Here is a 13444-nt window from a genome sequence, read left to right on the forward strand (position 1 = left end):
TTTGTTGTTTGCAATTTTAGGCTGTTCTCTTTGAATTGTGGTGATTGTTTGTGATGCTGGTTCAGCCAAGTGTATTTTATGGGGGGTTTATCTCTGCTGATTTCTTTGCAATCCTTTGTTGAGTAGCTCAGGAGCACCAGTTGCAGCCTTTGTTGATCAGTGCAACCTGATTGTGAATGGTTACCTGTTCACTTTGAACAGCTTAGCACAAATGGTTTCCCACCAGTAAATGTAAAGTGCTTGAGATAAAGTTGTACTGCACGGAAACGGGCTCTTCAGCCCACCGTTCATGCTGACCAAATTGGTCAGTCCCATTTGCCTGCATTTGGCCCATGACACATCCCTATCCATATATCTGTCCAATATCTCTCTCTTTTCAAACGTGCCTAATAGTTTCCACTTCTATAGCTTCCTCTGGCAGCTCATTCCATATATGGAATACCCTCCCACTGAATGAAAAACAGGTATCCCTGAGGTCCCTCTTAATTCTCTTCTCACCTTAAGCCAATCCACTCTAATTTTAGAATCCTCTATCCTGGGCAAAAAATACTGAGTGTTCACTTCTTCCTTGTCCCTCAAGATCTTCTGCCCCAAAATAAGTTCACCCCTCAGTCTCCTCTGCTCCAAAGAAAAAGTTCCAGCCTAGAAACCTCTCCCTTTTATGCAAGCCCTGGTAACATGCCAGTGCAAGCGTTTGAGGGAGATGGAAATTTATGATCACTTTTGGTAAACCAACGATATAACCTTTCCACCTGTACAATGTATCAGAGTAGGTTTCAGAAGAAGAATTTCCTCCCTCAGTTGGAAATGAAGTAATTTTACGATTGGAAAAAACAATTACAGGAGCGATTTTCTGACCTTGATGCCAAAGCAAATGAAATCAGGCTCTTTCAAATTCCATTCGATTGCAATGTTGAAAACCTCCCAAGTCAGTTTCAAATGGAAATTATTGATCTTCAGGCAGATGACGGACTGAAAGACAAGTATAAAGGAGGAAATCTGATTGAGTTTCATAAATTTTTGTAGCCTGAGCTGTTTCCAAATTTGAAGCAATTTGCTTGTAGATGTGTGTCCATTTTTTGTACAACATACCTCTGTGAACAAACATTTTCAAGGATGAAGTATATGAAGTGTAAGAGCCATTAAGCTTAAGTCAGTATATTATAGTCATGTCCAACATTTTAAATATTTTAGTTTTTATCTGTCTGTATTTTTGTAGTTGGGATTCGATACATAGAAGGGGTGTGTCTATTTCTAGAGGAGACTAGTGCACACTCATAGATTAGGAGTCAGTTGGGTCCCGGAAGGATGGTGAGAATACAGTTTTTTACCATTCCCACAGAGACATGATCACGATACATACAAGTTAATGAGACGACATACTTTTAGAAGAAGAAACCTTTGTATGATTTAAATGACATGAATGGAACAGCTATTAAGAACAGAAAGTGAGATTATTTTATTTGCTATGTACTACCTCAATAAAAGACCAATTAATCATGAAACAACGTTTGGAAGATTCGTTTTTACTATCTTAAGTGTATCGTGGATGTGTAAAATATACCTCCTAACCATCCCCAAGGAGTAATGGCTATCGAAGTTGGATTTTGAGAACTTCGTAAAGACTGCCATTATATCAAGTTTAAATATCGAGCAAACTTATCTGATGAGCATTTGAAGACCAACCTCATAGTGGGCTCCTCAAATTTGGATCCTCAATTCAATGAAATTTTGAAATCAAAAAAGCAGTTCCATCCTTCCCTTTAATGTGGTTGCATAAGACTTTGTGATTTTGTTGGTTAACCTTGATTGATGGCTACAAGTTTTGTTTTGAATTTCTTCCATTTGTTTTATTTAATTTCTTTTTTGAGTTCATTACATTTATAAAACTGACATTTCATTATATTTTCATACGGCCCGCAAAAATGTGCCAAATATATAATGTGGCCCTCATGCTGAAAAGTTTGGAGGCCCCTGATTTAGATGAAGGGAATCAAAGTAACATTAGCAAATTTGCAGATGACACAAAGCTGGGTGGCAGTGTGAACTGTGAGGAGGATGTTATGAGGATGAAGGGTGACTTGGGCAGGTTGGGTGAGTGGGCGGATGCATGGCAGATGTAGTTTAATGTGGATAAATGTGTGATGATCCACTTTGGTGGCAAAAACAGGAAGGCAGATTATTATATGAATGGTGTCAAATGGGAAAAGGGGAAGTACAAAGAGATCTGGGGGTCCTTGTTCATCACTCACTGAAAGTAAGCATGCAGGTACAGCAGGCAGTGAAGAAAGCTAATAGCATGTTAGCCTTTATAACAAGAGTATAGGAGCAAAGAGGTCCTTCTGCAGTTGTACAGGACCCTAGTGAGACTACACCTATTGTGTGCAGTTTTGGTCTCCAAATTTGAGGAAGGACATTCTTGCTATTGAGGGAGTGCAGAGTAGGTTCACGAGGTAAATTCCTGGGATGGCGGGACTGTTATATGTGGAAAGAATGGAGCTGCTGGGCTTCTATACTCTGGAATTTAGAAGGATGAGAGGATATCTTATTGAAACATATAAGATTATTAAGTAATTGGACGCATTAGAGGCATGAAACATGTTCCCGATGTTGGAGGAGACCATAAACAGGGGCCACAGTTTAAGAATAAGGTGCAGGCCATTTAGAACGGAGATGAGGAAAAACTTTTTCACCCAGAGAGTTGTGAATTTGTGGAATTCTCTGCCTCAAAAGGCAGTGGAGGCCAATTCTCTGGATGCTTTCAAGAGAGAGTTAGATAGAGCTCTTAAAGATAGCGGAGTCAGGGGATATGGAGCGAAGGCAGGAACGGGGTACTGAATGTGGATGATCAACCATGATCACAGTGAATGGTGTTGCTGGCTCAAAGGGCTGAATGGCCTACTCCTGCACCTATTGTCTATTGTCTATAAGCCCAGCTGTGGAGACATTGGGATAGTTGTCTTGTTGTAGGACAGATTTTTCTAAAAGTTCTTGATCTTAAACTGTGTATTGAGCTTTGTATGCAATCTGTTCCATGTAAGGTCTTGTATTTTATCTGGACCTTGAATCTGTAATAAAAAGTAAGTAAGTAATCTAAAACTTCAGAATTTGCACCACATACCGCCATACTGGGCACAGGTTTGCTTCTTTGGCTTGGAGAGACAGCAGAGGGTATCTTTGGGCTGTATTCAAAAGTGGGAAGTATTTCTCCAGAACAAGCCTGTGCCTAGGAGAGGGTTTACAGTACAAATTACGACCTTTGATTTGCTTTTGATAAATTTATATTTCTGTTGCAGGAGAGCTTGTAGGGTAATACATATGGAAATGTAGATTCATTGTCAATACACACCTCTGTGTGGGGCACAGGTTTACATTGGAAAGACAGCAGAGGGTATCTTCAGGCTGTACTGTGGAGTGGGAAGTGTTTACTGGTTTCTCAAGTAAAAACCTGTGCCTCGGAGGGAGGTAAGTGGAAATTTAACAAAAGCAACTAAAATTTCATAAGCACATTTCTAAGCGCAGGTTTGCTCTGGAGAGAGCAAGATGGTATATTTGGGCTGGCCATTCTAAAATACAACCCTACAATACTTCCCACTAGAATAGGTGTTTGCAGGTTTCTCCTGTGTGTAGCAAGAAGGTAAGTGGTGTAAATTTATCAAAAGCAGCTACAATTTAATAATTTGCTCCACACAGCCCCTTGCTAAACATGGGTTTGCAATGGAGAGAGCAAGAGGATATCTTTGAGCTGCCCACTCTAGACAAGACTTAGAATACTTCACATTCTGGGACAAAACGTTTACATGTTTCTTAGCAAGGATGTATGTGTGGTGCGAATTTATCAAATGCAACTACAATGTCATAATTTGCACCACCTACTGCATCCCTGTGCAGGCATAGATTTGCTGTGAGGAGAGGAGCAAACATTTCCACTCTGGCTATGTGTGGCTGAACTGGAGGGTAGTTGGAATGGAGAGCTTGCAGGTTGCTGCTATGCTTATAAATTGTACAAATGTTTCAAAAGCAACTCGGATTTCATTATTTGCACCACACACAGCACACCCGTGTCAGGCACAGGCAAACCTTCGATTTAAACCAGCATCTGCAGTTCTTTCCCACTTGTACTTTGAGTATCCCTGGACTGGAGTGTTTGGAGGATGCTGCTGTGCTTAGCAAGGAGGTAAGTGGTGCAAATGTTTCAAAGGTAACTCGAATTTCATTATTTGCACCACATACACCGATGCCAGGCACAGGCAAACGCTTGCAGCAGGCTGAGTATCACTGGGTTGGGCTGGGCTGAGCTGAGCTGAGCTGGGTTGGGCTGGGCTGGGCTGGGCTGAGCTGAGCTGGGTTGGGGGCTGGCTGGGCTGGGCTGGGCTGAGCTGAGGCTGGGCTGAGCTGAGCTGAGCTGGGCTGAGCTGAGGTGGGCTGGGCTGGGCTGGGCTGGGCTGAGCTGAGCTGGGGCTGGGCTGGGCTGGCTGAGCTGGCTGGGTTGGGCTGGGCTGGGCTGGCAGGGGGAGTGTTTGGTGGTTGCACGGCGGACGGGGTTGGCGGGCACACCGCGGCTTCCCCGGGCGGCGATGGCGAGCATGGCGATGGTCGGGTGGCGGCGGCTGCTCCACCTTCTGCTCCTGTTCCTCCTGGGCGCCGGCTCCGTGCACTCGGCCAAGGCCCGCCGGGCCCCCGAGTACAACAAACCCCCGGGCAACTTCTTCAAGCAGGCGGCGGATGGCGTTCACCGCAACATGGTGGCCGTCTTTGGGCAGGACATGGTGGAGGCGGTGTGTAAGGTAGGGGGAGAGGAGGGGGGGGGGGGGGGGGGGGGGGGGGGGGGGGGGGTGTGAGGGAGGGGGGTGTGAGGGAGAGGGAAGGGCAAAGAGGGAGGGAGTGAAGGGGGACGAGGTTGGAGGGGAAGAGGGGAGGTATTACAGTTGTGGCCATATAACGGGATTGAGGAGGGTGTGGAGAAGAGGAGGTAGGAGAGGGCAGATAGGGGGGAGGTAGGGGTGGAGGGGAGGGTGTGAGAATTGAATATGGAGAGGGGGAGGAGTGCAGCGTTTGGGATGAAGGAAGTGAGGTTGGGAGAGGAAGGGAGATGAGGGTGGGTTGAGGAGGGCAATAAAAGGGAAGGGAGGGGGCAAGGGGTGGGGAAGGTTGTAAGAGGGACAGGGCAAGGGCAGGGTAGGGGAGAGACTGGGGGGTACGAGGAGAAGTGGAGGAGAGGGGACGTACAGAGGCAGGGGAGAGTGGTGGAAGGAGGTTGGGAGGGTGCGTGCGGGAAGCATGGGAGGAGAGTACACGGGGTTGAGTGGTTTGTGGAGGAGGAAGAACAAATGATCTGGTAATATTTATAGTAAATGACGCTGCTTCTCAGGTTTGTGATGCAGCTTTGAGATGAAAGCTCTTTAAAGCTATTTTGCGGAAGGAAATCAAGTTTGCTGCTGGGGTCATTGTGCTCCGATCAGAATAATTTCTGACAAATATTTTGCAGCCACAAATGCCCCCAAAGTGATAGTAATTTTGAGTATTGGCAAATAACAGCATCCTGTAGTAATGGTGCATTTTCCTGTATTTCACGTCACATGTGAGGGATTTTTTACGAATTGTACAAATTCATTTAGATGTTAAAAGATACCTTTGATTCAAAATGTTCTCAGTATGAGCATTGATCTGCTCGTGTTGTGATGTTAAAGTGGAAGGATTTTGTGTTATTTTTTTATTTAAAGAAATGCTTATCTTTGGTCATGCCTTGGTTGTGTCTGTGCTATTATCGGGCTTTGAGATGATGGCATAACAGGCCCATGTTACAATCTTCACACTAAAGAACACTGCAGCTAAACGTGGCAGCTTTCTCCTGATTAACTAGGCTGAATTCAATGGAAACTCGTGGTCTCATGAAGAAAATTGTTCTTCCAGTTTTTCTCCAGGACCACTGAACAGTTTGTGTTCGGTATGGACGTGTTGGTGGAAACTGTGTGGAAGATATGGTCAGACCTCCTGGAGATTCTCGGAATTGATGGTAAAAAGCCACCTGTTCTAATGTCATGCAAATGTTGGGATGGAACGGGATATTTATGCAAAAGAACTTGAGGCCGACAAGCTAAAAACTCAACAGGTTTTATTTCCCAGTCCCCTTGCAGGGCTCATTTTCCACCTTCCTTTAATCACAGCAGATTCACAAGAAATATTCTTTATAACTTGTGTGATTAAATGTGAGGAAAAAACGAGCTTTGCCTTTGTTATTCTATTTGGGGTGGCATGGTGGCGCAGTGGCAGTGTTGCTGCCTTGCAGCACCAGAGACTCGGGTTCGATCCTGACTACGGGTGCTGTCCGTACATAGTTTCTATGTTCTCCCCATTACCTGCATGTGTTTTCTCGGGCTGCTCCGGTTTCCCTCCACACTCCAAAGATGTACATGTGTGTAGACTATTGTAAATTGGTATAATTGTAAATTGTAGGGATAGCGTGTGGAGATCGCTGGTCGGCACGGACTCGATGGGCTGAAGGTTCGCTCTGTATCTAAACTAAACTGCACTAAACTAGATCCCTTCTTTCATAAAAAGATATTGTGTAGTCACTAAAGGCTTCCCTGACAGAAGACAGAATGGGGGGTCTATGTATAAACACTGCTGTCATTTCTACATGGTGAAACCAAAATGTATAAAAATGGCCTTTTTTAAAAAATCTGATGTGATTTTTAAAATCACATGTGATTTTTTTTCTATTACAAATCTCAAATTGTGGAGTACAGAGGCAAATAAATAAATGATGGGTCTTTGTCCCAAACATTGTGGTGGGCACTGTATCTTACCTTCAGTGTGATGTACCCAGTATAGAATAATTTCAATACTGATGTTGCATTCGATATAAAGTGCAAGCCAGGCATTGACAACAGTTTTAAAGTACAGTAAAACTCTAATAATCCAATTGTTGGGAAATCTTAGTTTTTGACACACTCGTCAGTCTGGAGATCAAGTGGGAAGATCGGCAAGAGTCCATAGTGTAAACAAAAATGTGTAGTCAGGGTCAGCAACAAGCAGACAAGCTGAAACTCAACACTTTCTATTTCCTGAAGAAGGGTCTCGACCCGAAACGTCACCCATTCCTTCTCTCCAGAGATGCTGCCTGTCCCGCTGAGTTACTCCAGCTTTTTGTGTCTACTTTCTATTTCCCGGTCCCTTAACAGGGCTCATTTTCATGCTCCCTTAAATCTCGGCAGATTCACTTGTAATATTAATTATACCCCTATGTAATTAAATGAAGAAAAGGTGAAATAAAGGTTTATTTGTTGTCATTGAGGCCCTGAGAGTATTGGAGCACTACTGCACAATTATAACTGAACCTGATTCATCCCTGTAGTTGTACTAATTACTTTGGTTTAATAAGTTGGAACAATAGAGCTACACAGCACAAAATTGACCTTTTGGCCCAACTTGTCCATGCTGACCAAGATGCCCATCTACGCTAGTCCCATTTGCTTGTGTTTAACCCATAAATCTTTCTAACCCATAAACATTTGCCATCCATGTACCTGTCCAAATGTATTTTAAATGTTGTTATTTCATCTCAGCCACTTCCTCTGGCAGCTCGTTCAATATACGTACCATCTCTGTGAGAAAAGGTTCCACTCTCACTGTAGACCGATGCCCTCTAGTTCTTGATTGCCCAACCCTTCAAATATGGCTATGTGCATTCATCCTATCCATGCCTCTCTTGATTTTATACCCCTCTACAACATCACTCTGAACTTGATCACCCCTTTCAAAGAGGCCAGGTTATGATCTGTATATTGTAAGCGGGCTTAAAACTGAGCAGTTGGGGATGGTCACTTAAATGGGGTGAAGCTAAAGTACATTGTTCCCAATGTTCTCTGACAACAGTCAGTGTCCACTGTCTGTTTATGCTCTGTGAAATGCACTTTAATTTTCTGCATCTGCATGGGGCGGCACAGCGGTAGAGCTGCTGCCTTGCAGTGCCAGAGACCCACGTTCAATCCTGGCTACAGGTGCTGTCTGTACGGAGATTGGACATTTTCTCTGTGACCGCGTGGGCCACCCAGTTTCCTCAGACATCCCAAAGACGTACGGGTTTGTAGGTAAATTGGCTTTGGTAAAAATGGTAAATTTTCACAAGTGTGTAGGACAGTGCTAGTGTACGGGGTGATCGCTGTTCGGCGCGGACACGGTGGGCCGAAGTAATATAAGTTAGCCACCTAAGAGTTCATGCACAGCTTGGAGATGAGTTGTGGAAGGTACAATAGACAATAGGTGCAGGAGTAGGGCATTCGGCCCTTCGAGCCAGCACCGCCATTCAATGTGATCATGGCTGATCATCCCCAATCAGTACCCCGTTCCTGCCTTCTCCCCATATCCCCTGACTCCGCTATCTTTAAAAGCCCTATCTAGCTCTCGCTTGAAAGTATCCGGAGAACCTGCCTCCACTGCCCTCTGAGGCAGCGAATTCCACAGACTCACAACTCTCTGTGTGAAAAAGTGTTTCCTCATCTCCGTTTTAAATGGCTTACCCCTTACCCCTCTTAAACTGTGGCCCCTGGTTCTGGGCTCCCCCAACATCGGGAACATGTTTCCTGCCTCTAGCGTGTCTAAACCCTTAATAATCATATGTTTCAATAAGATCCCCTCACATCCTTCTAAACTCCAGAGTATACAAGCCCATAGTACACAACTGATGGAAAAACTCAGCAAGTCAGGCAGAATCTATGAAAAGGGACGAGGTCCATGTTTCTGTTCTGCGGCCCTTGACAAGTGAAGCTATGCAACTAAATTCTGTACAGTTTTTTTTGCCATTCCTGCAAATGAAAAAATTGAGTGATTTGCAGTGAGAGAGTTGCAGATTGAAATGTTTTGTTGATTGTATTTTTATTTTATTCTTACAGCATCAAACCTGCACCAGTATCTGAACCCAGCGACAGCAATTCATCAACCCTCTCAAGTCCTCCTGATATCCGTTGCTGTGCTTTTAGCTTACTGGTTTATATCAATGTGTCTGGGATTTCTATTTTATACATTACGCACAGTATTTGGCTGTTTTTTCTGGATTGCACGGATAGTCTTTTTTGCCCTTGCTTGTTTGTATATTCTGCAGAAGTCGGAAGGTGACCCTGAAGGCGCAGTGCTTCCCCTTTGCTTTATAGTTTTAACGTACGTTATAACCGGTCCAGTTGGCTTGTATTGGAGGAGAGGAGGTGGTCATGTAGAGGAGAAACTTGAACATCTTGATGGTCAAATCCGGCTCATGAACATTCGTCTTAATAAGGTGTTAGAAAAGCTTGACGAAACCTCTGCTTAGTGTTGGGAAAGCATCATTGATATCACCAGCACTGTTTAATGTACAATCAACCATTGTAAACGGGTGTGATTTTCTTTTTCATCCCTTGTTCTAAACAACAATCAGGATTAGTGTTGCTGTCATTGATTTAGTCACCAGTAATAATGTTTCAAACTTTTGCTTTTAAATCATTCGACCACTTTTTTGTTGTTGTTTTTTTTTGTACCCATTGTGTATTTTGTATTCCCATTACTAATACTAAATGCTATATTATTGGTCTTTTTAATTTTTATTTAAATATCTTAAATACATATAGTAAGTCATTCACTGGTATAAAAATAAAGCTGTGGGTACAATTTGTGGGATTAATCCTTCCCTCTGGAATCACTGTACATAGCGGCCACATGCCCATACTTACTGGATCAGATGTAGCAAACTTTTCTTGCTGTTTCTTTTCCAGTGGAGTGCAATAGTGACTGGTCGTCAGATATTCGGAGATATATTAATTATTGAATTAAGTGATTGTCGTTTTTCCAGCTTGAATGGACAAACGCTCCGCATTGTAAATTTAGTTCAGCATTCTTTTCAATAGGCTTGTTCGACTGCTACTGTCAGGGAAGGAGAAAGAATAACGTATACACTGTAATTATGCACCATTGTTTCTTTGCTATTTGTGGTCATTGATAATTGGATGATTTTAGCTTTCGTTCAGTTGAACGATGATTGAAAGCAAGGGTGAATTCTAAGACTTTCTGCACAATTTTTGCTTTCAGTTCTCCCGTCCACCCATTTCAGTTTTGCCATGTTGTTAGATCTCTAATTATGTACGAGAATTTGAGTTGGTGTTCTATATGCAATGTGCTGTGGTGAAAAGAAATAGTCAAGGTTTCTAATTGCTGTGCATTTGACGTTTTTCTTTTGTTTCATGGGTACATTGCATGTGACTAGAAGTATGGTGGAGAAATGTGTATATGTACAATCACCGAGCGCAAACTTCAGTTTTGCCAGTGGATTTGTAGACCATAGATCTATTAATATGGCATGTTTGTAAATACAATGTAATTCATAGGCAGGTCAATGTATAGCTTAATTATCATGTGATGTTAAACCAAATTAATATAACAAAGTTGTAAAATTGACTTCTCTGCTCCAGTCGAATTCAATTCAAAGTAAATAATGTAATCTTTAGAGTTGATCAGAAAATTTGTATGTTTCACCTTGGGAATGAATATCAAATGCTGCTGTTAAACCTATACAAGCATTTTTTTTAACAGTTAAACAGGAAGTAACAAATAAATGCTGAAAATCAAATGTGAATTATAAGGTCATAAGTGTTAGGAGCAGAATTAGGCCATACAGCCCATCAAGTCTACTTGGCCATTCAATCATGGCTGATCTATCTCTTCCTCCTAACCACCATTCTTCTGCTTTCTCCCCATAAACCATGACACCCGAATCTTGAAGCTGATGGATCAGAGTTAGTGATTAAATATCTCTGTTCTTTGTTCTGATCTGAGAAGGAAAGCAGAAGGAAGATGTTTTTTTAGGTTATGAAATAGTCTGCAATTTATGCCATGTGGAACTAATTCCATCAACAATTATTGATTTACAGAAGGTGTACCATAGAAAACAATGCTTTATGATTTGCAATTTGGAAATAAGCACTGAAGGTTAACAAAAGCCATATGACAAAATACATTCACAAAGATTAATGCTTGTTTGTTGTAGTCATTGGAAATTATTGTCGATTCTGACATGCAGGAAAATCATGACCTGTTTAAGTGTATCTTTTGAAATAATTTAATAAATCATGAAAATACTAATATCTTGGCCAAATGTACAACTTAATTAGTGTGTTACAATGATTATGCAAAGTCGACCCTATTAACCTCTGATGGCTTTCACTTGAGTGTGTAATTGCCAATGCATTATCTGATCACGCTAATTTTTAATTGGACCATGTGATATTTTCAGCAAAATGAATAATGCTTTATGCCTTTAAAGCATAAGAACGCTCTTAGAATGTATTCTGTCCATGCCTTTAAATGTTCAGATTCAATAAATGTCATGCATTTGGTGAAATGTTTTGCACACGTTACAGTTAAGTATTTGGATTTTGTCAAATCTGTCTGTCATTTTTACTTAAATATGGTATCTATTAAACAATGCCACTATATATGTTAATAAAAGTAAAACAATCTAGTACAAATGTGATTTTTTTAAATAAATGCATGTTTTCATGATTCAAGATTCAATTTAATTGTCACATGTACCAATTAAAGTGCACTGAAATTTGAGTTACCATACAGCCATACTATGTAAAAAAAAAAGCAAAAATACACACAGCCACGTAAAATAAAATGTAACATAAACATCCACCACAGTGGAATCAACATTCCTCACTGTGATGGGAGGCAATAAAGTTCAGTCACCTTCCTCTGTTCACCCATGGTTGGGGTCTTTGAACGGGTGAACAGAGGAAGATGACTGAACTTGCCGACAGTCCGTTGCTCAAGCCCTCTTGGCGGGATGATCGAAACTCCGGAGTCGGGACAGATCGGAACCCTGCGGCATGGAGCTCCCCAGTCGTCCGCTTACCGCATATCGCGGGCTTCACGGTGTTATAAGTCCACAGGCCCCGCGGTCGGAGCTCCATCACTCGCGATCCTCGGCAAAAGATTACCAAAAGATGGTAAGTCTGCGCCGCACCCACGGCTTGAAGCTCCGGGCTGGTCCATAAGGTCCGCACCACTCCTCGTTCAAGGGTGGGGTGGGGTGGGGGGGGGGGGGGAGATGTGAAATAGAAAAATCGCATCTCAGTAGAGGTAAGTAACTGAAAAAGGTTTACCCCGCACCTCCCTCATAACACATACCAAGATACATTAAAACAAACATTCGAGACCTACTTAAAATTAATAAAAACAAGGGACAAGACAGACTGCTGGCGAGGCGGCCATTACGGGTGCCACCCGGTGGTGAAGGTATTGTTAGATTTGAAGTTGCATAAACTGAGCTAGTAAGGTTCCATACAATAAATAAATTGGATAAATGAACAGTCATAATCCGGTATTGTGAACAAAGCTTTTGGGTCAGAGATTATTGGGACTCCCATGATCTTATTGAATGGTTAAAGAGACCCAAAGAAATCTTATATAAAGAGTAGAAACAAGGAACTGCATTGGCTGGTTTACAAAAAAAAAAGCAAAGTGTTGGCGAAACTCAGCGGGTCAGGCAGCATCTATGGAGGCATGGATAAAGTGACATTTTCAATCAAGACCCTTCGGACTGATTCATGGATAGGTGACGTTTTGGGTCGAGAACCTTCTTCAGACGGAACAGTCTAAAGAAGGGTCCTAACCCGAAATGTCACTTTATCCATATTGTACCTTTGACACATTATTATAGGACAGCCATCTAAATGGGCGGGATGTTGAATCTCTGATTGTTTCAGAAACGCCTGTATCATGAATATAGGGTGATTTCACGAAAGGTCACTGGAGCGTAGATCCTGACCCACGTGACCGCAAATTTTAACTGGAGGACACTCGTCACTTCCGGTACATGTTAGTGAATGGGAAAACACGCATTTTCACACCCATTAAAAACATTGAAAACGGCCAGTTTTTGAGCTGCAATTTACGGTGCCAGTCGGGGTGACCGTGAGGCACAGCTACCTAAATTTACAGTCCAAAAGAAAGATAGAAACTAAGGTAAATTCAAGAGGGAGCTGAAGATGCAAAAACAGCGGAAGTGCTTAGCGGACATTTGTCGCGTAGATTTAAAGATCCAAAATATCGGGAATTATCGCGATTGCTCGCTGCATTTCATCAAAAGTAAGGCATTATTGACTTTTTTATCTTTATTCATTTGTTATATGAAAAGTTTTAAAAGTGAAAAATCCGTCAGTAAAATTGCAAAATCGCCCATGGTTCTCAGGTGGGTTTTAACATGCAAAATGAAAACGCTTCTGAAGCTACATTTACCATTTAAATAATCGTAAACTATCAAAGTGTTTTGAAATAAATTTTACTCAGATGCAAGCTAATGAATGGGATAATTGGCAGCTTTTTATAAAGCTAAAGGATAGCATTCGGGCTTTTACATAGAATTGCATTGTCTGGTTCTCTGCTGTAAAAGTGTATTTGATCCAGTTTCAAA

The 13444-nt window shown here is 42.2% G+C and overlaps 1 protein-coding gene across 1 annotated transcript; it reads left to right on the forward strand.

The window, feature by feature from the left end:
* Positions 1-4509: 4509 nt before the first annotated feature.
* bri3bp (bri3 binding protein) lies at positions 4510-11529 on the forward strand. The gene is made up of 3 exons (XM_055655658.1): positions 4510-4787; positions 5914-6016; positions 8895-11529. The coding sequence occupies exons 1-3, from the start codon at positions 4578-4580 to the stop codon at positions 9305-9307; spliced, it is 726 nt and encodes a 241-aa protein (XP_055511633.1). The 5' UTR covers positions 4510-4577; the 3' UTR covers positions 9308-11529.
* The last annotated feature ends 1915 nt before the right edge of the window (positions 11530-13444 follow it).

This window comes from Leucoraja erinacea, chromosome 25 (genome assembly GCF_028641065.1).
Source record: "Leucoraja erinacea ecotype New England chromosome 25, Leri_hhj_1, whole genome shotgun sequence".
Classification (NCBI taxonomy): domain Eukaryota; kingdom Metazoa; phylum Chordata; class Chondrichthyes; order Rajiformes; family Rajidae; genus Leucoraja; species Leucoraja erinaceus.

Bases quoted from the DNA above. Each gene is read 5' to 3' on its own strand.
- bri3bp (XM_055655658.1), top strand. From the start codon at position 4,578: ATGGCGAGCATGGCGATGGTCGGGTGGCGGCGGCTGCTCCACCTTCTG. The intron at 4,788-5,913 runs GTAGGGGGAGAG...TTGTTCTTCCAG, and splicing joins TGGTGGAGGCGGTGTGTAAG to TTTTTCTCCAGGACCACTGA. The intron at 6,017-8,894 runs GTAAAAAGCCAC...TTATTCTTACAG, and splicing joins GGAGATTCTCGGAATTGATG to CATCAAACCTGCACCAGTAT.